Source organism: Haliotis rufescens, unplaced genomic scaffold (assembly GCF_023055435.1).
Source record: "Haliotis rufescens isolate VD_foot unplaced genomic scaffold, xgHalRufe1.0.p SCAF_10, whole genome shotgun sequence".
Classification (NCBI taxonomy): Eukaryota; Metazoa; Mollusca; class Gastropoda; order Lepetellida; family Haliotidae; genus Haliotis; species Haliotis rufescens.
This window is the reverse complement of record NW_025963780.1, coordinates 21530889-21555569: the sequence shown is the minus strand read 5'-3', so window position 1 is coordinate 21555569 and position 24681 is coordinate 21530889. Positions and strand designations below refer to the sequence as shown.

At 39.6% G+C, this 24681-nt stretch overlaps 2 protein-coding genes across 4 annotated transcripts in view; one reads left to right on the top strand and one right to left on the bottom strand.

The window, feature by feature from the left end:
• The window catches only part of LOC124130860 (angiopoietin-1 receptor-like), a 226133-nt gene that overhangs the window by 155448 nt on the left and 46004 nt on the right, over nucleotides 1-24681 (bottom strand). The window lies entirely within an intron of this gene.
• Nucleotides 986-24681, top strand: LOC124127118 (angiopoietin-1 receptor-like). Its single transcript, XM_048388114.1, has 24 exons — nucleotides 986-1148; nucleotides 2231-2299; nucleotides 3074-3171; nucleotides 3784-3879; nucleotides 6921-7028; nucleotides 7301-7555; nucleotides 8048-8177; nucleotides 8982-9174; nucleotides 9752-10418; nucleotides 10845-11010; nucleotides 11672-11789; nucleotides 12666-12866; nucleotides 14496-14532; nucleotides 15332-15484; nucleotides 16352-16465; nucleotides 16598-16654; nucleotides 17360-17532; nucleotides 18780-18975; nucleotides 19603-19722; nucleotides 20094-20248; nucleotides 20904-21020; nucleotides 21623-21737; nucleotides 22396-22489; nucleotides 23467-24681. The coding sequence occupies exons 1-24, from the start codon at nucleotides 1081-1083 to the stop codon at nucleotides 23600-23602; spliced, it is 3636 nt and encodes a 1211-aa protein (XP_048244071.1). The 5' UTR covers nucleotides 986-1080; the 3' UTR covers nucleotides 23603-24681.

The window sequence follows — 24681 nt, the reverse complement described above, 5'->3', positions numbered from 1 at the left end:
TCGGCGTGACGAGCGAACGCTTTAACCACTAGGCTACCCGACCGCCCCCTCATATTGTATGTACATCACATGTAAATATTATTGCTCTGTAACACAGAGACACATGCTCATTGGTTTCACAAAACGTCTAAGCCCATGATCACGTCATTGAATTATTGTTGAACTAGGCGTTAAAACAAGCTCGCTTACCTGCTCTACTTAAAAAAACGAATTTGAATATTGTTTGTTGACCTACATACTCGAAAATAACTTCAGATTACTTGAAAGTTAGACAAGTGGGGTTGGGCATACAATGAAGAATTCGATAGTCACCAATAAATAAATATTCTCTTCCAAACCGCTTATGCCTCATTTCACTCTTATCAATCACTCTTGAAGGCAAATCCCCAAACACCCCGGGAACTCTTTCTGCTTAGCGACAAAGGCCTACCCTGACTCATAGTTTAGCGTGTGCACAGAAATCAAAATAGGTTGTACAAACATTCCCATCGCTCAGACTGGTGAAACTAGCTCTGATTAGAGAGCTCAATGTTAAATATTCTAGTTGTTATTTATAGGTGTACCTTTTTCATTCTTCTCATTGACAAAACATAGTGCGGTTAAAACATTCTCATTTTGTCTTTCGCTGTTGGAATCCAAAAATTTAACAATTTAAAAGTATCCTTATGCTGATGTACATGTTTAGCAAGATAGGTAAGAAAACATAACACTTTAGCGACTGCTGAATTAGGTAACACTAACATTTGCCATTGCTGAAAAAGACAACACTAAGATTACACATTACTGAAAAAAACGGGACTAACATTTGCCATCACTTAGAAAAACAGCACCAACATTTGACATTAAAAAGAATTGTAGCACTAATAAACGTTTTTCATTATTGAAATAGGTAGCACGGATTGACCTTTGTCATGACTGAAAAGGTAGCTTATCTTGCCGTCTTAAGCAAATATTCGGGGGCACAACGTCTCAGTGTTATCAGACATGACACTGACGTTCTGCAGATATCAACTGCTTTCTTACTTCCTTGTTCAACACTATATAACACGGCCAACCTACCCATTCTCTTGCGTCACAAGGATGGATGCAAAATTATATGTAGTTTTGCTATTATCTGTTTCTCTTCCTTATTCTTTGCAATGGACCGGGTAAGTTCTTTGATTTGATTTTATATGATTTTGCGCAAGTTTGTTTCGAAGAATTTATATATATATACATTTATATAAATTTTCAAACTAGTACCGACATCGTAACCATTTGTTAAAAGTTAACAGTTATTGTACAAAACCTCTTTTCAATCATCATTTCAATCCTCTATTCAATCTTTATGTCAATCCCTATTCAATCTTTATGTCAATCCTCTTTTCAATCTTTATGTCAATCCTCTATTTAATCTTTGTCAATCCTCTGTTCAATCTTTATGTCAATCCTCTTTTCAATCTTTATGTCAATCCTCTATTCAATCTTTATGTCAAACCTCTATTCAATCTTTGTCCTTCTAATGATGCATGACTTTCTATCACACTCTGTTTGAAATGTTAATTAATAACGAGTCGTCATTCCATTCATCAAGCACAAGATAGGTTTCATAATCAGTGTTATACAATATATGAGCATAAGTTGTAATGCAGTTGCTTAAAAGCAGCTTGATATCGCAGGCAGGTGGTCGCGTTGCAACCTACCTGGACTGAATGTTTGAACAGCTTATTATCAATTAATTTTCCATTGTTTTCCCCACATTTGAACTTATCTAACTTTAACTTGATACATTTCTATAAGATATCTATTACTTTCGGGTGATGTATGATATACATAACGCTGATAAATTTAAGAACAAAATTGGTGATGTATGCTGTATTTATTGTCTCCGTTATTTCATTTATTTGTTTGACATGTAGCCTTAATTAATTTGTACATCCACCGAGTATCTTTATTAACGAGCATACATCTGTTAGGTATTATAATTACTCTTTAACAAATGTTTGTGTAATCATATCAAAGTATATATCGATATGTGCTTTTAATATGTTTAGATTGAACAGGTAATTACTTTGGCTGCAGATGGACCTGTATACGTTCTTAACATTGTTATTTTGTTAATTGAATATAAGTTTATTTATATTCAAACTAGGGGGAGTATCATACACTTCCCTTTAAATTTAGATACAAAATTTAAGAAATTTGATACAGCGGTATCTTTTGATTCTAAGCAATAATTCGTTACTTTCAGACACGTGTGTCCATACCAGACGGTGAACTACGCGAGCACAACAATCTGCACGTACCATTGTTGGTGGCAGTAAGTCGTTTCCTAAACTTTACTTATCATCACTAAATGTTGACAGCCGCACGTTGCTTAACATTTATTTTGCATGGCTATTAGAACAGTAATACCATATGATTGTTTTCTATTCAATGCCCGGACTCACTAATGCCCAGTCACGTGACGTCAGTCTGGATTAGATAATCCGGTGACTGACAAAATGTGCACTGACGAATGCAAATGGGATACGATGACTTGCAAACAACCAAGTCACTGACCCTGATCGCCTGTTCTTTCAGTAACCTCCTACGACAAGCAAGGGTTCCTGGGGACCTATATTCTTACCAGGAATCCCCACGGGTTCTATGATGAAACAATACACCTGATCTACAATGTATCCCTGGCATGGGTTTTTGGAAGAACACCTCTGACATAGGGCAGGTAACCTCCAGTGCTCGTCAGATGACCCCACTTGGAAATCCGGGTTACTATTGGTCACCCACAACTTGTATTATGCATGTACGACGCGACTGAATGGATCGGGTAGTCAGGAGCGGTGACTTGGTTGATGACGTGTCATCCTTCCCGAACACGTGGCTCAAACGTGGCTCATAATATCAATCAATGGATTGTCTGGTGCAGAAGGGATTATTTACGCACCACCATTTTAAAGAGGGATATTGGTGAGGTTCCTGTTGAAATATGAGGTCTTGAACGGATAAACAGTGGATGTACTCGTACGTTGCTTGTAAGAGAAGATACAAAGTAGTTTTATACAAATTTATACCAATCTGGTCTTATTTGTTACAGTTGCTGTGATCATGAAGTTATCCAAACACCAGTTACAACCACGGCGCATAAGTGTTGTCCTGGTTGGAGTCACAACGGCGATCACAATTGTAATATTGGTGAGGTTACGTAACTGTGATTGATACTGTTCACATCTACTCTACAGTGAATCCACAAGTTCATACGTGACTATCGTCAGCCAATAGTCCCATCATTTATGTAGGCGATTATATAGCCACTACAAACCGATCTTTAACAAAATCCTTGTTATTCCCTACAACTCTATTTGTGTTCCCGGGGAAGGTGGAGTAATGTATGAATGCATACATATATTAAGATATATGTGTATTTATGTTTTGTTCATGGTTTATATAAATTAATATAATCGCGATCAGCTAAATAATCGATACTTTTTTGTTTGGTTAAGTTTTATAACGCCGCACTCAGCAAAACTCCAGCTATAACAGTTGCCTGTAAGTGATAGCATTGAAGAGACAAACCGGTCGCTGACATTGTGGTTTGTTGCTTATATATCAATCACTGGATTGTCTGGTCCGGATTCGATTATTTACAGACCGCGAGTGTGGCGTTGAACAACAAATTCACAAACATAACACAAAATGTTGACTTTTTCGATGTCGATTTACTTGTCCAAATCTGGACATGTACTATTCCATCCTTGCCAGTCATCAATTCATCTCATGTGTTGATATATTTCATATGTTTTACAGCTCAATGCTACCCAGGGTGTGCTAATGGCGGTACCTGCACCTCCCCCGGCAGGTGTAGCTGTAGGGCGGGATATACTGGCGACACATGTACTGGAGGTAGGTTCCATGTGTAAAGTTGGAAGATCGATATAAGAGATCACAACACATTTTGTTACAGTCGGTTGGTGTAGGGTTTGTGTCATAAGATGTGAAGTAATGGATAATTCATCCTGTCTGCATGGACTCTCGACCTTCACCAGGAACTAATTTTAGTAATCTTTTCACTCCACCAATACCAGATTCTGTTATCTGCGCATGCCAATCAGAATATTTTGTTATCATTTACGAGGCTATCTGGCCTCATTTACGACATATTCTGTTATATTTTCCGCGTAATTTTGTTGACATTAACGGGATATTTTGTTACTAGTTAAGGAATATTTTGCTATCATTTACAGGGGGTACATTCTGTCATCATTTAAGGGAATATTCAGTTGCCAGAGTATGATGTTAAAGAACAAAAATAAACCAACCATAAAACAATAAAAAATTTTATCTGTGATAACAATGCAAGGGCCAAATCTTTCGAGACGGAAATCACATATAGCATTATCTAGCATATATCGGATCTGGACAGAAAGATCTCCGGATTTGTAAACCATTTGGACATGATTTAATAGAGACTAGTTTCATTAATTATCATACCATGCCTTGGTCAGGCATCTGATCCGAATTACGTGGCTGGGTTAAAGAAAGGGCATATGCAAATTGACTGTTGAGATACACTATTGGTGGTATAATCCTGAATTGATAATACAAAGTAGACTTCGACCCCTGTCCCTGTGCAAGAGCGTGGGTCTTCTTATGAGTAATATTTATATATGTCAATAATAGCGATATGTCAGGCTTATTAGAAATCTAGTCATGTGACATTCCTCTCCATTCAACGAACCCAATATTTTTTTTAGAGACCATTGACTCAATGTGAATCTCGTTTAAAGGACTACACCTCCGTTGTTTAGTTGCCAGAGCTCCGGCCTGGAGAGCGGAAGCTCGTAGGTTCGATCACCGGCCGCGTCACACCAAAATAAGTTAAAAAGATGGTGCTTGGTTTTATCTAGCCGCGCGGTCGCCATTAACGGGATAAAACAAGGACTGGTCGGCTCTGAGTCAGTATGTTGGTATCTCAGAGGGCTAGTACTATAAAACCAGCATTAGTCCAGTCTAGCACGCGCACGCACGCATGCGCACGCACACACGCACGCACGCACGCACGCACACACACATTTACGGGAAATATAGCTGTCAGTTTTCATGTATGGGACGTACTGTAATTCGGCGGGTCGCTGAAAAACTAGTAACTTTGTGTTTTCAAATAAATGCTATTTATCAATTACCAGTACAAGTGTACACAATTATCAGTACAAGATATCTACAGATTTACCAGTACAAATTGTACACAATTACCCGTAACGGAGTACACAATTACCTGTACCCTTTGTACACAGTTACCATTACCAGGTGCACACAATTACCGGTAACCGCATGCACAATTACCTGTACCAGGTGCACACAATTACCAGTATAGGTGTACACTATTACCAGTACAAGATGTACAAAATTACCCGTAACGGTGCACAGAATTACAAGTACCAGGTGTACACAATTACCAGTACCAGGTGTACACAATTACCAGTACATTATTACATAATTACACTTCAGTAACATACCCGTAATGACTGAACGCACTGCTTGTCCTAATAATGTGCCACTGAATATGACATAAAGAAAGGGTTCGTTTTGAACAAAGCACCTTCATACTCTTTGGTAAAGACCCATTGTGATTCCGGGTAAACTTACAGGTCCCCAGCAACTTTTGCTTGTCGAAGGTGGGTTAAACGGACTGTGTTGTCAGGCTCGATTATTTACAGATTGACTTCATATAACTGAGTACTCTTTCGTGCAAATGTATGTTGATATCAACACAAAAGACCTCTGTATTTTAAGACCATGTGAACATTATTAAGTAGAGACTAACATTATTAATTATCATACAGTGCCTTCATCTTGATTCTGAAACGAATTTAGACCTCTTCAAGAATCACGAGGCTGGGGCTAAGGGAAGGGGCCATGTACATGATATTGACTGATGTGAAATACTTTTGGTGCTATGATCCTGACTTAATGGACAAAAGTAGACATCGACCCCGGCCTCTGTGCAAGAAATAGAGGCATGTCACTCTGATCTTAAAACTGGTCCTGTTACATTCCTCTGCATTCAACTGGCCCTAAATTTACTGTCGTTATTTTTAAAGACTCATTGTGTAACTCGTTTAAAAGAGACGTTCCGTGATATAGTGTACAGAGCGTCTGCTTGGAGAGTGTAAGGCCGGTGGGTCGATCCTCGGCCTGGTCATACAAACATTATTTAAATGATTGTACTTGCTGTTACCCTACCTGGCACTCGGCATTAAGGGAATAAACAAGATCCGACCGGTTCCTCTTCAGGATACTGTGTCTGAGTTAAACATGGTATCTCAGTGGGATGCACTATAAAACCGGCATTAGTCCGGACTATTGCAGGCGGCCATACACAGACAAGCACATACACACGTATCCGCACGCAAACACATGCCCGTCGCTATAGAAGTACAATAATCTTTCACGTTAAACCCCATTTTAGCTGATTACCTCACAGTTTACAGGAACCCTCATCTACTGCATAAATCTATCATATTGATGAGAATGCGAGTGGCAGACCGACATGTCTTTAAAAATACTGAAGACAACATATATCTTAAGATAACATCTTGTTGTTAGTTGGCTTTATCAACCCTCTTGAACAATATTTTTGTTACACCACATCTTCCAAAAGATTGACATGTTTCTATATGTTATTAGATATATATGTAAGTGGAATTTAGTAATAGTATTGGTTAAATTGATGTCTATTTCTTTCTTGCAGTGTCTCGTAAGTACGGCACATAAATAAGTGAGTCTAGACAAGGAAAGGCATTGACTCATATTATCAACAACGTCAAATGTCGTTGGAGTAGTTTGACACACAAATAACCATGTTGTCGAGCTATTCTTCACAGCTATTGAAGCCTTAGATCCAACAGAGATTACCTTTGCATGATGTTGTGTATTTATTTCAGTGGACTGTAACCACGAACGTCCATGTTTTCCTGGGCAATGCACAGGTAACGGCGCCACCGTTGTCTGCAACTGCATGGACGACTTCACTGGATCATTTTGCAAGGAGTGTAAGTAAAGATGACTCCAAAGGATCGTGTGTACATAATGTCGACAAATGTCCTGATCAAACTTCACAATAAACATTTCAAAAATATCTGTCTGGTATTCATGACCAATGACAAATGATACTGAATTTCATATTGTCCATGTCTCCTCTTATAATTAGGGTCGTCTATGTACATGCTCGGAGGGCTTTTCTTTATTACATGTGACACACTGCATTAGTTATCACAATTTGATTACAGTGATGTATAATTTTAATTTATATATTTCTACTTAGTGACTGTCATACAGACACCTAAGGTGACACAACTACAGGCCAGCTTTTCCTACCACAAAGGACAGGAGGAAATCTATGGCGTCATAGCGGACAGTTCAGGGAAGCCAGAACACGCCACCATCTGGACAAACCTAGACAAGCTGAATAACCTTACCGTGACTGCAAGTGCGATATCCGAATGTAGAGATCTTCCAGCACCCCCTACTTACATCAGGGAATCACGCCTTGGAATTACCAGAGCCTATGTTAGATTAAGTGAGCAATGACATGGATGTCCACTTCCATGAAACTTCAAGTCGCACTTCTTGTATAAAAACACCAGTGCTATGCACAAAGTAAAGACCTTTAGTTCAGTTGGAGCTTTGCTGACTGTCAGATCTATGTCTCTATGATTTAACGTTGTAAACTCGTGTCCCTAATAACTCCATCCAAAGACTAGACTTACTTGCTGAAAGTGTAGGAATGAAAAACTATGGATAATTATGATATCAGATGAAAAGAAATACTCTTCGTTTGTATTATTTAACTACAATTTAACTCCTTAAGTTTGCGTTTGCGTTCTATGTCCCACTCCGTCAAAAATGGAACACATCTTCAACTACACTAAATGTCTAAAAAGTCTCAAGTGTTTGTAATAGGAAAATATGTAGTAAAGTAAAGTTTAGTGTTAATATTCCTTTGTTTGCATGTTGCATGGACAGTGTTACTCTCTATTCAAGATGCTGTTTTGTGTTCTACCCTACCTAGGTGGACCCGTGGTAACATCCGCCTACTCCGAACACAAGTGTGATCAAACCCTGGATCACCAGCACCCTAAAGATATAATTACATGCTCCGTCAAAACACAGTACCCAAACCGTTTAAATAATGGTGACAAGTAAGTTAAAGTATGATAACACATCTGATTGTTTGAGTACTGTATTATGCACGCTATTTTGTTTATATTACAAATCAAAAGAACATTATTTTCGGATATGGTCGAAAGTTTAAGACTATCATTTGATGAAAACATTTTGAATCAACATACTTTTACAATTGTCCAAACAAAGTGTTCCAAAACGACTGACATAGTCCGTTAGGTATCCGTTATGAAAATTAATATTTTCAAAGTGATATTAGTACAGTACTGTATGCACTCATCATGAGAGCCACGTATAAACACTTTAAGGCTCCACTGTGGACTTGATCTAATTACACAATAAAACTTATTGTTATCAATAGAAGAACATAACTTTCAATGATTTATACTATTCTGGGTTTAGGCAATACCAAGGTTAGAAGGATCCCATATGTGTTCAAAGATGTTCTTTTTCCAAAATATCTTATTATGATATTTTTAAAATTTAAAATTTGTTTTGTACCGAGTGAGTTTGTGATGTTTCAGTGCAGTGGTTTATCTACTCAAATCACTATCACATAATTATTGCAGATCGCCCCAAATCCTCACTCACTCATGAGTAAAAACCCGCGAATCCAGAAACACAACTGTCCAGGCGATTACTGTTAGAAATGGCTGCATGCAGTCAGTGTGCCATTACTCCGTAAAATGTTCAATTAATTACGAAATATGAACATCCCTCACAGAGCAACTTAACTCAGAATGCTACCTCCCTGATTAATAGAGTTCCACAGCACCTACATGTCCTACTGCACAATCTGAACACATAACGTTACTATCTAGGTTGACGATGACATTCCGGGTGTCAAGTGGTGGCTACCGGGAATTGTACGACACCGGAAGTGGACGCGTAACAGCTACTGAGAATTACATAGGGCAAGAGACAGTCACTTCTTTGGCCTTTAACATTGACTTGGTGGAGCCTATTTACAACGACCCCGACCCTGCGTTTCGTATTACTCCCGAATTTACAAAGGTAACATAATTAATAGTAGATATCTGATCTGTAATTCTAAATAACACTGACTTCTTAGTTATGTCATTTTGGAAACACAGGAGGAATGTTTTCTTGGATGTCAATGTCTACTTTGTTCTCCTTAGTACCAAAAGCAACATACTGAGAACTGTTTGGTCGTGGAAATGATATGCTATATATGTACAGATCAAACGATGCCAGCTGGCACATAAGACAGTTCTACCAGGTTTTAGACTATCCTCCTTTGTGGATTTGAAACTGTTTAGTAATTGTCGTTTCTCCCATATTTCCTGCTGTCGAGAATCTTATATTATGTCAGTAAAGAAAACAAGTTCCATCATAGGTTAAATTAGAATGGACGTAACGTTGGGCTTTCATTTTTCCTTCTTTAATACAAACAATTGAAACATATTTTCATTACGATTACTGACATGACTAAGTTGTATACGAGTCATACGAGAAAAGGCAAAAACAAGATTACAACATCCATCATCTTGATCACCGTCTTCTATCATGTGAGGCAAATGCCCCTAGAATCTAATGGAAAGGACTTACGTGTTATTCTTTGTAATCACAGGTTGACATCACTTTGAATTGGCGAGGCTGGACTGATGCTAATTCTGGAATGAACAAATACAAATGGGAAGTCTTCAAACTCCAACCTAGTACTGGAGGAGCGCTGTCGGAGCTGACAGGACCTGTAAACCATGGAGAAGTGAAACACTCCTCTCCTATCTCCTTCCCTGTGCCCTTTCTTCCAGAAAAACCAGGGATGTATTCCTTCATCCTTGAAGCTGTTGACAAGGCCAATAACTCTGTATACATGAGACGGTTTGCCCTGTGTGATAAAGAGTCATCTGTTACTACTGACCCAAAGTACGCCATGTACATATCAACTGCTGTACAAGACCAGGGCTTCCAGTGGATGACTGATGCCTCCAAACCACTTGTCATCATCTGGCAAAACCATTTTCGCAACTATGTTCACGAAAATGGTAAATATCTCAACAGAATCCTGCCCCTCAAAAAACAGATTGTGCAAGACCCGCCAATCTACAAGCAAGTGATCCAAGGGAATGATGATAAGTATGGTAGAAGAACCACAGCGGCCATCCCCAATTTGAGAGGTGTCGTGAGGTTTGAGTGGACCCATGCTGTCAACAAGACAGGAGGTAGAACACAACAGACGCCTCCCAACTGGGATGATATATCCGGATTGAACACTACTTTACACTTACCTTCAGGTAAAATATCAAGCCTCTGTGGTATAATAACAAATATGTTATGTAGCATCACAACTTCGAGTAAATGTCTTGACATAACTTGATCCATTGCCAGAACATAATTCCACATGTAAACGGAAATCTACTGACAATTTTTTTAAATTAAATTTATTTTCATATTTGGCATCCTGTAAATTCAAAAGAAACCTTTATGAAAATAAAATAAACCATACCGATTTAATAGCTCCGAAGACATAAAAACTGACTAGAGGAATAATGTGCTTACTGTTTTCAGGAAGAATTGTTTTTTCTTAAAACTAGTGAATAGAATTGTCACAGTATAATATTCGTTGTTAATGTTGGACTGACATAATCAGCTTCAGAACATTCAAGCTCCAAAACTAAATAAGTATAAAGAATATCTCAAGTTTTATCGTTGGGTTTTAGAAAACGTTACCAGCGGGAGCACTGTTACGATTTGGGTGAGAGCCAGGGACATTCTGGACAACAAGAAAGTGGACTCGACAAGTGTCACCTATGACTTCACGGAGCCACAGTTCAGTAAGATGACATTCCTTCGAAACGAGATATCAAACATCCCCTTCAGTTCAGGGTAAGCATAATGATGAGACAATGTTTACATGCACTATTTATTTACCCTTAGACTTATTGCACTAATGCAGCTACCACACATGTCTCATTAACTGCAAATGCGTATCTGTTAAGGGAACACTTGCCATATTTGTACCATACTTGTTAGTGAGTGAGTGAGTATGGACTTACGCCTCTTTTAACAATATTCCACCTATATAATGGCGGAGGACACCATGAATGGACTTCACACATTGTATCCATGTGGGGAATCGAAACCGGAACTTCGGCATGACAAGCGTACGCTTTAACTATCAGGCTACACTACCGCCTCACCCGGCTTGAGAATATTTCATGAACAACAATTGTTGTAAATATGTAGTAACAGCATTTTTTTTTATTTTAGACTTGGTCATATTTAGAACAGTTATTTATGCTTATAAAGACAATATATACAAACATTTACATGTACATTGTTGTGAGTAAAGGTATGCATTTCAAAGTATTTCATGTTTTACGTGCAATCGGATTCGTTGAATATTTGACTCATATGGAAAAAAAAAGTTTAATACCGTCCGTGCTGTTGCAAATGAACGTGGCGGTTTGTTCGATAGATAAACGGTTTCTTCATTCTGAGAGTTATTGTGGTAGATTTATGTTATGTTATGTATCATTTGTTTCAGATTAGAGTTGACGGTACAGGACCTTGAGAGCGGCATTGAACACGCCGAGGTCAAGGTCACGCAGATGGATGACGGTCACGTAATGACGAACAAGACCTTGACCGTGCAATCAGTTTCTGTACGTACTTATATTTTTTATCAACACTGGAAATATGCATACACCCTACAGTCAGTACAGCCGTGATATAATCACTGGATATTGCTGAACATCTAATTGCTAAAAGTGGCGATGTTCACTCAGGACCATGTTCTTATTGACGGTCAGTTCCAGTATACATGTCAGAAACTGACGTTCCGTGATATTATGTTGACTGTACCACTGCTAGTAAAATCGGTTGGATTTGAACAAGTATATACATGTACATGTTTACAACGTTAATCGGCTGGAAGTTTGGTGTGCGGAATATTGTACATGTGGACCGGACTCGGTTTCATAGTACATCATAACAAAAGTAGGCATGACTTTCTTAAAGTGGATGTTTTGGGCATTTTGGTAGCCTGGTGATAAAAGTGAGCTATTCTCAAATTCTATTCTGTGAAATCTCTAACCCATTTTGTATGTGATATTGAGTTGTGCTGTAAGCATCGTGAAACCTTTCTCAATCACCGTAAAGATATTCGGAACTTTAGTATCAATGAAGACATGCAGTACATGATAGACTATGGATTCAAGCTCAGTTACAATGCCCGTTACAGCAGTAGTATATGTACCGAACCATCTCTATGGAAGTAACAAATCAACCATGTCTCAACCATGTGTACAATTTGCAGAATGGACACATTTTATGTAAAGACTTAAGGTTATGTGATGCGGGAAATGTACATAAACTTAATCGGCTAAATTATCTCCTTTTACGTCCTTGATAATATCAGTGTGTAAAAACTTTCCTTCGGTTATTCTTATATTATCATCACTCTTATTCCACTGAACCGGATTTGTTCAACTGTTTATAACGAATCTCTGTGGTATTCATGAACAAATTTGATGTTTCAGATGTATGCATGTTTAAACAAACCATCTAGCTGCTACTGTCCAAAAGCCCTGAACGTGTGTTACAAACGAGTGTACAAACTGTATATCAGCAACTGCTGGCTGATGGTGGCCAAGGAGGATCTCGAGTCAGCTCAGGTTAAGCTGGAGGTGGCCGTAGTCAACAGGGCGGGGCTGAAGACATCCATCCCCATAGTGCACGTGGTGAGTAACTGTTAAAAGCATATGTGAAATTTCGAGTAGCGATAGATGTATTTAATCAGCTCCATGTAAATGTAAATTTTGAAGGTTTTGTCTGAATTTGACCGCCGCCGCCTGACTTTTCTGAACCATGCGGCGCTTTGACATCTCAGAGATATCATATCATGTATAGCACCTTTACAGCCTTGTCGGGGCGGTCGGGTAGCCTAGTGGTTAAAGCGTTCGCTCGTCACGCCGAAGACCCGGTTTCGATTCCCGACATGGGTACAATGTTTTAGTCCCTCAATTACGAGCGCCTGCTTGGTAACAACAAGTACCTTCTTTGAACGTCTTTTGGTATGACGCGGCTGTGTATCAAAAACCAGACCTTCCGTTCTCCGGGCGGACTCTCTACCACTAGACTACGGAAGCGGTCACCGCTTTACGAGACATCAATTCCCCATGCTAGCAAATCAACAAAAAGTGTCAGTTTTCGATATGAGGCAAGTAGGGTCAAACGGATGGGGTTGCACTGAGACCTCGGGGTGAAACCTAGACATGATTGCCTCATCACATTAATTGGCGAATTTCAACATCTACCGTTAAAAAGCCTGTAAGCAAGCCGTCCTGTGAAGGGTGTAATCCTAACAGTTTACCATTGGCGGCAAAGATTGGGGTGGACTAGGCAACACCAGGGACGGGCTTTGTGGCCTTTCACCATGTTTCAAGGTTTTACCTCCGATTCATAAATGACAGTAAACGTTTTGGCGACGTAGGTAGCGGCGAGCGGTGTGTAAGGTTGACAATACCTTGACCATGATCGCTATGGGGGCGGTGTCATGGTGTGTGGTGGTATCATACATGATAGACAAACTTATTCAGTTATTGTGAAAGGACATTTGACAGGCCAGCGGTATGTTGACGAATATTTTCGTCCTTTCTTTGTACCTTTCGTCGGAATTATCGGTGGAAATTTTGAACTGCAAGATGGCAATGCCAAACTACATAAAGCCTAGGTCATCACCGATGATCCCAACTAGAAATCATACGGCCATTGCACTGGCATGGTACGACCCTTTACATGGCTCCAACAGAGCATGTGTGACATGTTCTTGGGCGGAGAGGGGCGGTCGGGTAGCCTTGTGGCTACAGCGTTAGCTCGTCACGCCGAGGACCCGGGTTCGATTCCTAACATGGGTACAATGTGTGAAGCCCATTTCTGGTGTCCTCTGCCGTGATATTGCTGGAAGATTGCTAAGAGCGGCGTAAAACCATACTCACTCACTTACTCTAGGACGGAGAGTGTGCGCCAGAGACCCAGCTTGGCGTAGCTCTTTTGTCGGAATGGCGGACAATACCAAGGGCAATCGTACGCATGTTATTCAACGGAATGCCAGCAAGGTGTCGTGCATGTATCGCCCAACATTGAGGACACAACAGATATTGATCTACAAGCCCCAATTTATCGATTGCCATTACACATTCACTATTATTTTATCAATTCCCTTAGTTTTTGTCTATGTCATTTAATTGCAAATATATAATGATTTATAATGCAAGCTCATATCGGTTTAGTTTGCATTCTCAGCTCTTGTTGGAGTATCCACGAACATGGCGACGAAAGGTACTTTCAAGTCATATTTCTGTTCATAGGTGAAGGACCTCATGGATATTAATGGGACATCAGCATGTGAGTCAATCAATGTAGATGGGTTTTGATTTTAGTAAATCTTCCCTGATTCACAGGGAGTAATTTATTTGACGAATGATTGAAAATGAAGTTCTTGAAACCGTTCCAGTGACTGATAGCTAGGGTGTTTCATTTTACAATGTTTTTACAAATCGAGTTTCTTAACTAATGTTTTCAAATCGAGGTTTGTTTACTAATTAAGTAATGTCAGACCAATTACTCTGACACGATGCCTCTCTGCGTGCAAAGCTGACCACACCTCAACAGGAATATGAGTCTTCTGATCAGCCAATTAGTGTCAAGGTTTCTAAATTCGCGGTCCGAGTGAACAAACAAGCATATCTGATTTTCTGTAATTCGAAATCGAAGTTTAAACGCTCAAGTCCAAATGTAAATAATTCAGGCTGGGCGAGTATATCGTTATGGATAGTCCATAACCCTGTCGTTTCTGAGCTCCATGTCACCTACACCCAGTTGCGAGGAATATTTGGTTCTGATGTTGGTTTTCCTTCTGTAAAACTCGAAATTCCGATTCAAGATAGTAAAGAAGTGAAGTTTGAGCCGAATAGTTTTAGAAAGCTGACATCCGATTATCTTGCCAACCTGGCCATCCTTCATCTTTTGGAGAAAAAAACATTTTACAGTCACTTCACATAATTCTTTACTTGTCGCGATGACGTCTTTCCTCGTGTTGGTGCAAGACCATGCCACATAACCCAGTAGTGTCACTCAGAACAACTGCGCTTTTGTATACATGAGAACAACACAATTTGTTTAACATTTGTTCATTGTTTATCAGATTTTGGACCAGTGAACGTGAATGTTAAAAAGTTGACTGACACGACGGCCAATGTGTCGTGGACACACGCCCCCAGCTGCCATGACCGCACATTTATATCGGTCACATACCAGCTCGATTCAGGCAAGCCAGAGACGATCAAACTGTACAAAGGTAAGAGCTCCTTGGGGATCCGGCAGTCGTCTAAGGCGCTGCGATTCGCTGTGCAGAGTTGCCAGAAACCGATGATTGTGGGTTCGAATCCCGGTTCACCCCAATTATGTTTCTAGGTTTGTCAGCACCATACCCGTGCTCGTTGGTTTCACCGAAGTGGTAAACGTCTGAGACCTGCATCACTTCAGGCTTTCCTCCCACATTAAGCTCACACGCCGTGATATAACTGGAATACTGTTAAAATTCACTCACTCACTTAACTGTGGAAGGGATGTGTGAAGAAAGCTTATTTTAGAGGTTTCCACGAAGCATGTTTTGACATTTGAACACGAGCTAAAAATCCGTCTCTTTCACTCATTTTGTCTATGTTTGTATATTTGACCATGTCAGACGTTCAAAACTTGCACGCGTAAGAACGAAAGAAAGCTAGTCACCAGTCATTTGAACGCGTCTTGTAATTAGCATATCAATATGTCAATTTAAAGTATTCCAGAGGGCCAACAATATCCGTATTCTACCTCCCCCTCCCTTTCATATAACATTTCTATATAATATGATGATATATGATTAGATTTCTTCAGAACCACCAATTATGTCATCAATAATAAATCGCAAATTGATTAAAGGTCCATCTATGTTCTGACAATTTATGCTTATAACATACGTCAGTAAATATTGCTTGAAGTCGCAGTTAGAAGTATTGCAGTAAATTGCGAGTAACAATTACGTTGCCAGTTTTGAAACTTCATGTATCAACATGACATATCATGTAGGAATTGTACACGTGCAAATTGATGTTGCAATGTACAAACTATATATTGGCTTTCGTACAAATTAACTTTGACCTTGACTTTGAATTTTTCAAAGACGCTACATTCCAACTCCTCAAGGGCCTTGAACCTGGCAAAAAGTACAAGGTCATGGTCACAACAGACTATGGGGACATCAAGAGTAAACCTAGAAATGCCTCTTTTACAATGGGTAAGTCAAATGTTGTGCATTTCAGCTATATTATATTTATATAAAGTTATATATTGCTTTACAAATTACACACTTTTGGATATCATATTACTTATTCAAATTACTTCTTACTTTTAGTAATTATCTTCACAGCTTTTTCAGGGGACACCTCAGGTTTAGGTGCTGGAGCCATAGCGGGTATCGTTGTAGGTAGGTGTAAGGTTTTTCATTCATAAGAAGTCTAAGCCCCTAGGAATATCGAGTATCAGTTCATCCGTTGTGTCGATATTAATATTGTGACGAGTAGAATTATGCCAGGACTATAAAGTAAAAAAAAGAAGTCTAAATTTTATGTTGAGTCAAATGATTTCGAGTTTACGAGGTTTACCTGCATCCTAGCCTGTTAGTTGTTTTAAGAAACTATGTATTATGTTATGTCTATAATATCACAATCATGGGGATTCCGGATTAGAATGGGATGACTGAGTGAGTGAGCATGGTTTTCGTCGCTTTTAGCAGTATTCCAGCAATATCACGGCCGGGGACACCAGAAATAGGCTTCAAACATTGTACTTATGTGGGGAATCGAACCCGGGTCTTCGGCGTGAGGAGCGAACACTTTAACCACTAGGCTACCCAACCGCCCCGGATTAGAATTGGGCCTCTGCAGCCTGTGGTAAGAGGCGAATTAATAAATCCCTTTCACTGAAATTCCAAAGTTGGTAGACATGTGGAGGACATTTCCAGCTATGACGCATCGGCGAATGCACCGTGGATATTGGAATATTGCTGACTTCGGCGTTCAACAAAACAATCGTGATAGCACTATAAAACTATAATAGCATACTGTAATTATTGCTTCAAAATAACACCTCAAACATGTACGAACCTTGATCATTTTTCTTTTCTTACCAGTGGTGATAATAATCCTAGCTGTCCTTGTCATTGGCCTGTTGATGTGGAGGACGGGCAAGATGGTGGCGTTGATCAATCGACGTCAGAGCAGACACAATGGACGTCAGAATCCCAACACTCAGAAAATCTACAATAACCTTCAGAGACCTCGGAAGGGCACAGTGTCCTATCATGTAGGTTTCTTCAGTCACAGGCATGGACGTTAGACAAACGAATGTTTCACAGGGAGAGTTTGTAAGTTTTAACGCTGTTTGGAAAGTATTTCGTACTTACGTGATATCACGACGTGACTGCTAGGTGAGGTGAAATGGGGTTTAACGTCGCGTCAAAGATTATTGCACTTATATAGCGACGTGCATGCACGTGTGTGTGTGTACGTGTGTGGCTGCTTGTACTAGTTCGGACTGATGCCGATTTATAGTGCTAGCACACTGAGATACCATGCTGCAGTTTAAGATGAATACCCCACTCAGACACAGTATACTGACTCCGACCCGACCAGTCCTTGTTTTAGCCCCTTAGTGCCGAGCGCAAGACAGGGTTACAACAAGTACCATCTTTTAACGTTTTTTGGTATGACGTGGCCGGGGATCGAACCCCGGACCTTCCGCTCTCCGTGCGGACGCTCTACCACTAGACCACCACGGAGGCGGTCTCACGTGACTGCTAAATACTGGAAAAGGTGATGTACGTCCCAGAGTTTTACCCAAAACACGGACATGCTGCTGACAAAATTAGAAAATTAAACGTCAAGGCAAATCAGGGATTCGAACCTATGACCAGCATTAAAACGACTCTGCACAGCAAATTACGGCTCATGACAGGATTTGGTTAATTCTAATAGGGAGTGATTGCAACATTTACAAGTATATAAACCATGACATGAAAGAGCCAAACAGCGGCTGTTTGTCTGGCAGCAATAGTCATAGATAATGTATCATTATACTCCGACGTGGGACGTTGTTTATTATGTCAATCGCTGGTTTGTCTTGTCCGGACCCAAACAAAGGCTAAACTCGCTTCGTAAAAGAAGGCTGTGGTCTTAGAACATGGAGTGAGTGAGTGAGTTGGGTTTAACGCCGCTTTTAACAGTATTCCAGTTATATCGCGGCGTCTTAGAACATGGATCCTCGATAGCGAGATGTAACATTCAAATAAGCAATATACTAGCTGAATACAAAAACGGGAACGAACTGCACGCATGTCACCTATATTCAATTCATTATGTGTACTATTATGTGTACTATATTTTATGTGTACTTTAAAATTGATGTGTACTATTAGGTGTGCTATTTAGTATGTGTACTATTAGGTGTACTATTTATTGTATGTACTAGTATGTATGCTATTATTTAACATCGGCAAGTGAAATTTGTTTCTTACTCAATTTGTTGTAACTACATGTTTATTTTCTCTTCAGAACAAAACATATGAAGTTGACGACGACATCTATGTGTACGGCAGCATGTCGTTCACGGCGGAGCAGCCTTGGTATATCCCCAAGGACAATCTGACGTTGATGGAGGAGATTAACACTGGCAGGTTCGCACGGATTTACAGGGCGTCTCACAAGACTGGCAAAACATCGAGCGAGATGGCAGCCAAAGTGTTGAAAGGTGAGACATGCAAACACTGTCTGGGTGGTTGTTCAAATAAAGGATTTTGGTGGTTGTGTGGTTGGATTGTTGTTCTTTTTTCCCCATTTTGGGGTTTCCATGGGGGCGTCGAGAACAAGACACTCGAGGTTTCATTTTGCACTCGGTACCCCAGTGGTGCTAGAAGCCACGATTTGCGTCTCTTAGTCGTGCCGGGATTCACTGACAATGGGTCCAAACTGTTCCAAATCTAATCCTTGTTTTTCAACTCCATTCGCCTGCCTTTCACCAAAACTGTAGATATTTGAGACCTGAGCGAAACGTAAATCGTTTGCTTTTTGATCATCACTGTAATGCAAAGGTCAATGTTTGCGGGCTGTTCATTTTCGACTTTCTGTTATAAGAAAAGGCACAGAGCAAAACAGAGAAGAGAAGCAACAATTGTACACCCACAAAGCATTGTTAAGTTACATTGATGACATCGTTTGTTCTTGCAGCCAGTGAGCATGTCGGAAGCTGCCGTCCTGAAGGTCACTATCACCATAGCCTTAGAATCCGTACCACGACATAGCAGGACCATTTGAGACATGAAATAGGTTTGTGTCAAGCTCCTAGCAATGAATCATTACACACACATTTTTATCACAGAAACACCAGATGAAGAAAACAGTTTGCTGATGATGGCCAAAATCAACTTTGCTGCAACACAGGTCGGGGAACATCGCAACGTTCTGGGATTTCGGGGCGCTATTCTCAACAACGATGCTCGTAAGTGAAAACGTAAACGACTAACGCCTATCCATAAGTACCCACGGTAACGTGGAATATATACTGGTAAAACCAACCGAAGGATCAACAGCATACTACAACCTGATCGCCCTGATTGTTTCTAGGCGATAGTACACTTTTGGGTGTAGATGGCAAAGAAAAATCGGCGGAACAAGCCCATTAACTTCGTTTTCAAGATAGAAAAATTTGAAATGATGGCCTGAATGCTTCGTTTATTTATAACCGTCGACATTGGTTGGCAAATTAGAAAGTAAACGTGACGTGATATCCTTTCTGCGACCAATGCAGAGAAGTGTGTATCGGAACGAAATATTTGATTGTAATTAGATTGTCGCTTTATTCTGTTCCAGTGGGACCTGTGATGGTGTTAGAGTACTGCGAGAACGGACAAATGGACAAATGGCTGAGGGACCACAGAGACAATGTCAACGTGGACACCTTGGAGAGGATTCAGAACTTTGGATTGGGTATTGCCAGAGGAATGGAATACCTGGCCAATAAAGGGGTATGTCATACACGACACGTGCTGATCTCCTGAATAAGCTTGCTAAATGTGCAATTTGTATCATGATCGTAGGTTTCCATTTTGAACGTCCAAGGCCTGAATCACTTCCACAAGCTGAGCCTTGATATAATCAAGAAGTTGCTCAATCGTGTTGAAATCTGCATTAAAGCCCCAATGTGATATGTCTAGGCTCTCCTAGCGCCATCACCCTTCCGAATGATTGAGTCTGACCAATGTTAACAAGGGTAGCTGACTATAAATTGTCAACCCGAAAGCGAAACGATAAGATGGCGCGTACCTTCTTCACCATTCGCAGCTGCCCTTAACCTACAAGAAGACCCCTACCGATCAATGTAATCTGCGAAAACCAAGCCGAATACCTTAATCATTGGTATTTATATGTACAAACGCAAGAAAAGTGTGCATCTTAAGTGACAGTCACAATTGTTTCACGAAAATGAATAACACGTGGATGTAAAACGTTTTAAATAAATACATGTAAAGATACGTGTACGTGCAGTACAACAGGTTGACCTCTACTTTTTGATATGCCCTGTTTGCCCTATCTTCATGCTCACGAAACATGACGAGTGTCGTTTATTAAGAGCTGCTGAGCCTTTTAAACAATTCATGTATAACAACAGCCATATTTTAGATTGCCCACCGCAAGCTGGCTGCTCGGAATTGCCTCTTGACCTTCACAAATGAGGTGAAGGTCAGTGGATTCGGACCTTGTCGCATGGACGCCACTGAGGATGACAACTCTAAGGGGGTAATATTCAACTTGTGTTTTCTCGTTGTTTTTAGTTTTATTTGTTTGTTTGTCGCTGTTTTTTTGTAAAACAAAATCTTTTTGGGGGGAGGGGGGTGGACGTTTGTTGTTGTTGATGATTTTTTGTTGATGTGTATGTTTTTATTTTAATTTTTCAAATTTATATCCATTTTTGTTTTTTTTACGGAGGGAGGTGTTTGTTGTTGTGGATGATTTTTTTGTTGTGTTCGTTTTGTTTGTTTCTCTTTTAAATCTTTATTGTATTATTTTTCGGGGGGGGGGGGGGGTCTTTTGCTTTTACGCACTGTAAGAAATATTACAGAGCTTAATCATGATCACGACATCCTGGAAGTAATATTGGCCAAACAAGGCAGTGGTTGATTGCAAAAACATCACCCCTCGCCGCCTGGGTTAGCTGGAAGCAGCCAAGTCAGAGAGCTTGACCACCCGATTCTCGTCTCTGCTATTTTGGCCTAAAATCTCCACAGATTAACAAGCTAGTTGTGTCATAATCGTATGTATTTCAACAAGAATGCGAAATATGGATGCCATACGTCTATAACAGGACACAACTTTAACTGTCTAAATTAAAACATTTTTAGGATCGAATCCCTGTGAAGTGGACGGCTCCAGAGTGTCTTCAGTCTCTGAAGGTAGCCAACGAGAAGAGTGACATCTGGTCCTTTGGCATCACTATGTGGGAGATCTTCAGCATGGGTAGGTCTCTAAATCTGAAAATGCCCTTCTCGTCTTTTCAAAAGTTTTGTTTCTTGTAATTATTTGTTTGCTGGCGCCGCAATATTTCGGCTGTATGAGGGCGGCCTGAAAATAATTATAAGCCAGTGGTTTATATTATGAGCATCGACCCCAATTCATTATGTCGCCTCATGCTAGGGACCTATTCTATCATGGAAAGTGACGTAAGGATTTCAATGGAATGGGCAAACTTGTACATATATACATGCTGAGTTTACTGAACGAACGTCAGTAACGTTCTTCATTTCCCGGTTTTGATATTCAGTCAAAAGCGCCCTAAAAAACAATAGGACGTCGCCGTGAAAGCTTAACAACGAATTTTACTCGCTCTTTCTTAGCACGATCGTTACTCCCTTGATGTAACATAAACTTACATAAAGGATCGCATCGCTAAGATCGCTTTGTGGAACGGGTTCTAAAAGGTTTCCGCGTCGATGCTCATATCATACTGAGTTTTCGACGCTAATAATATAACGAAATACATCACCAGGTCCTGATACTCTGTCATGTACATGTATATATACTCAGTAACCAGTATGTGGGTACTATATTATATTCTCTATGTACATATTGCATGGTGCTCGAATGACTAAGACACGCACATATACATACTACACAGGCAAGGCGCCCTACTCAGACATCCGTAGCAGAGATTTGGCTGTCAAAATCAAGAATGGTTTCCGGCTCCAGAGACCGGAATTCGCCGAGGATATGTGAGTTGTTTTCTTCGGGTATCAGTCGGAGTTGACTATTGCCACTATCCAACGTTCTTGTACAGTGATATTTAGTGTGGCTAGTTATAGTAGGTAGAGGCTTTGACCAATTGGCAGTCGCAGAAAGTTTGTTTCAAGTTAAAATACGGCTTTGGTTACATAAATGCCCAAATTTGATTATGCTTATCATACCATAATGTTCTAAATTATACAATTGAAACATGTTACTTATCAACATGTGTAGATCAAGACTTGAAATGGGTAAGGGACTGCTGAGTTCCTCGTTTATTGTCCTGACTCTGGTCATTGATCTGGATCAGTAAAAGTATTGAAACGGACAAAGGAATCTGAGAATCTCATTTATAGACACCTTAGATTTTGAATTAACTCTCGGACCATTCTTGTGCATACTTGAAGCAGAATGACGTTCGAAATTGAGTAATAAATTAATAAGATGACGTTTAATGATTGAATATATTTGGGGAAAGTTGGCCTTTTTAAAATGCAACATGGCCGCCTAGGTGACCTCCTGAAAAGGGACCAATGGCTTCTTAAGTTTTAAAGAACAGAGAAATGAATAATCACAACAAATCAAACATGAAAAGAAATTCCAGCAAAATGCCCATAACTATAGTGTATAGTGTAGTTACACTGAGGCCGATTAAAATTATCATTTGGAACGATAATAACAGTTCGAACTAATTGAAAATAACGACGGGGAATAAGGGATTAACTGTTTCGAGTGAATCCATTTGGTACAGGAGCCCTACAGTATTCATTCATGTAGTATTTGTAGCATGGTGAAATGTTTATAATATGGTTTCTAGACTTATTCTGTTACAGTAAACTTTGCAATAACATATGTCCATACCTAATGAGGAATGAACCCCTTTTGTTATAAAGTTAGATGCATTGCTCGTTAAAAAGGATAGCTTTGCAAATCTACATTTGCAGATACAGTGTATTTCATCTTGCAGCCATCACAACCTGATGAAAACTTGTTGGGAGCAGAGTCCCGATAAGAGGCCTACTTTTGCGGATGTTTTGGGAAAGCTCGAGGCGTCGTTTGGCCTAAGACCCACTTCCGGGGATGTGTATTACTACGCCCGGTAGCCAGTTGACGAGAAGGCGCAGATTTACCTCCCTTTTATTGCTTCAACATTTATCATTTTATGTTTGAGTTTTAAATCTGCAGCGTTGTAATTTAACAAATTGATGTAATTCTTTGCTTGACACAAGAGTTTTTTTTAGTGTTCCTGCTTATATGTACGATCCCATTTGTATTGCTGTACTGTTTACAAACATCTCCCAAGACACTGAACATTGAATCTTTGACTTGATTCCATTCCATCGAATTACTCTTTTACGTTCGATTCGCTTTGCTAGTAAATCAAATTGAATTTGTCGAATTGAAATGATCGAGGCTCTTAAAAAATATTTTAACCAGTTAACCCTTGTCGATTATTTTTTCGAGATTATATTGTACTTCGTGATACATGTTGTTTTTTTTGCCTGCTGGAAAAAATGTAATTGCTGATATATTGTACCCCCCAAAATGCTTTCTTCACTAGACATACTGGATGATCTAGGTAAAAAGGGAATATATGTGTTGTTCAAAGCAGTTAAGTGGTTCTATTCCTCCTTGCCTAGAAATACGTTTCTGTGCATTAAGAAATAGATAAGCAAGGACTGCCTTTTGCCATAAACTGTCTATATACCTCCTAAACAGAAACAGTTGAACATGTGCAAAAATTGCAAATTCTCTATGAGCTCCTCTATGATTTAAAATACAATTGACTTTTTCTGTGCGCCGGAGAGTTTTTTCTTGTCTTGTAGCAAGGGGTGGTCATACACGCTATTAATATGATGTGTCATTGAACTTGGTCGACTTTATGCTCTTTTTTGATTACGTCGAAAGCTTATGTTTGCTACCCCACCTCAGGTCGGGCAATTGTCATGCCAATATCGGTTGCTGTATGATTGTCATTTTAATTGTTGAATTTGACTGATTTATAATTGTAGCAAAGTTTCTCTTAGATGTCAGTCAAGGTAATCTTAATTATTATTAATTTTAGTTATTAATAAAATCATATACATGCAGAAAGTATACATGTATGTCTAGTTCACAAAGCCGTAGGATGTTTGCTATGTTTCATACACAAATATTGTGTTAATAAATCAATTGACAGTTA

Bases quoted from the DNA above. Each gene is read 5' to 3' on its own strand.
- LOC124127118 (XM_048388114.1), top strand. From the start codon at position 1,081: ATGGATGCAAAATTATATGTAGTTTTGCTATTATCTGTTTCTCTTCCT. The intron at 12,867-14,495 runs GTGAGTAACTGT...TTCTGTTCATAG, and splicing joins CCATCCCCATAGTGCACGTG to GTGAAGGACCTCATGGATAT. The intron at 15,485-16,351 runs GTAAGAGCTCCT...AATTTTTCAAAG, and splicing joins GACGATCAAACTGTACAAAG to ACGCTACATTCCAACTCCTC.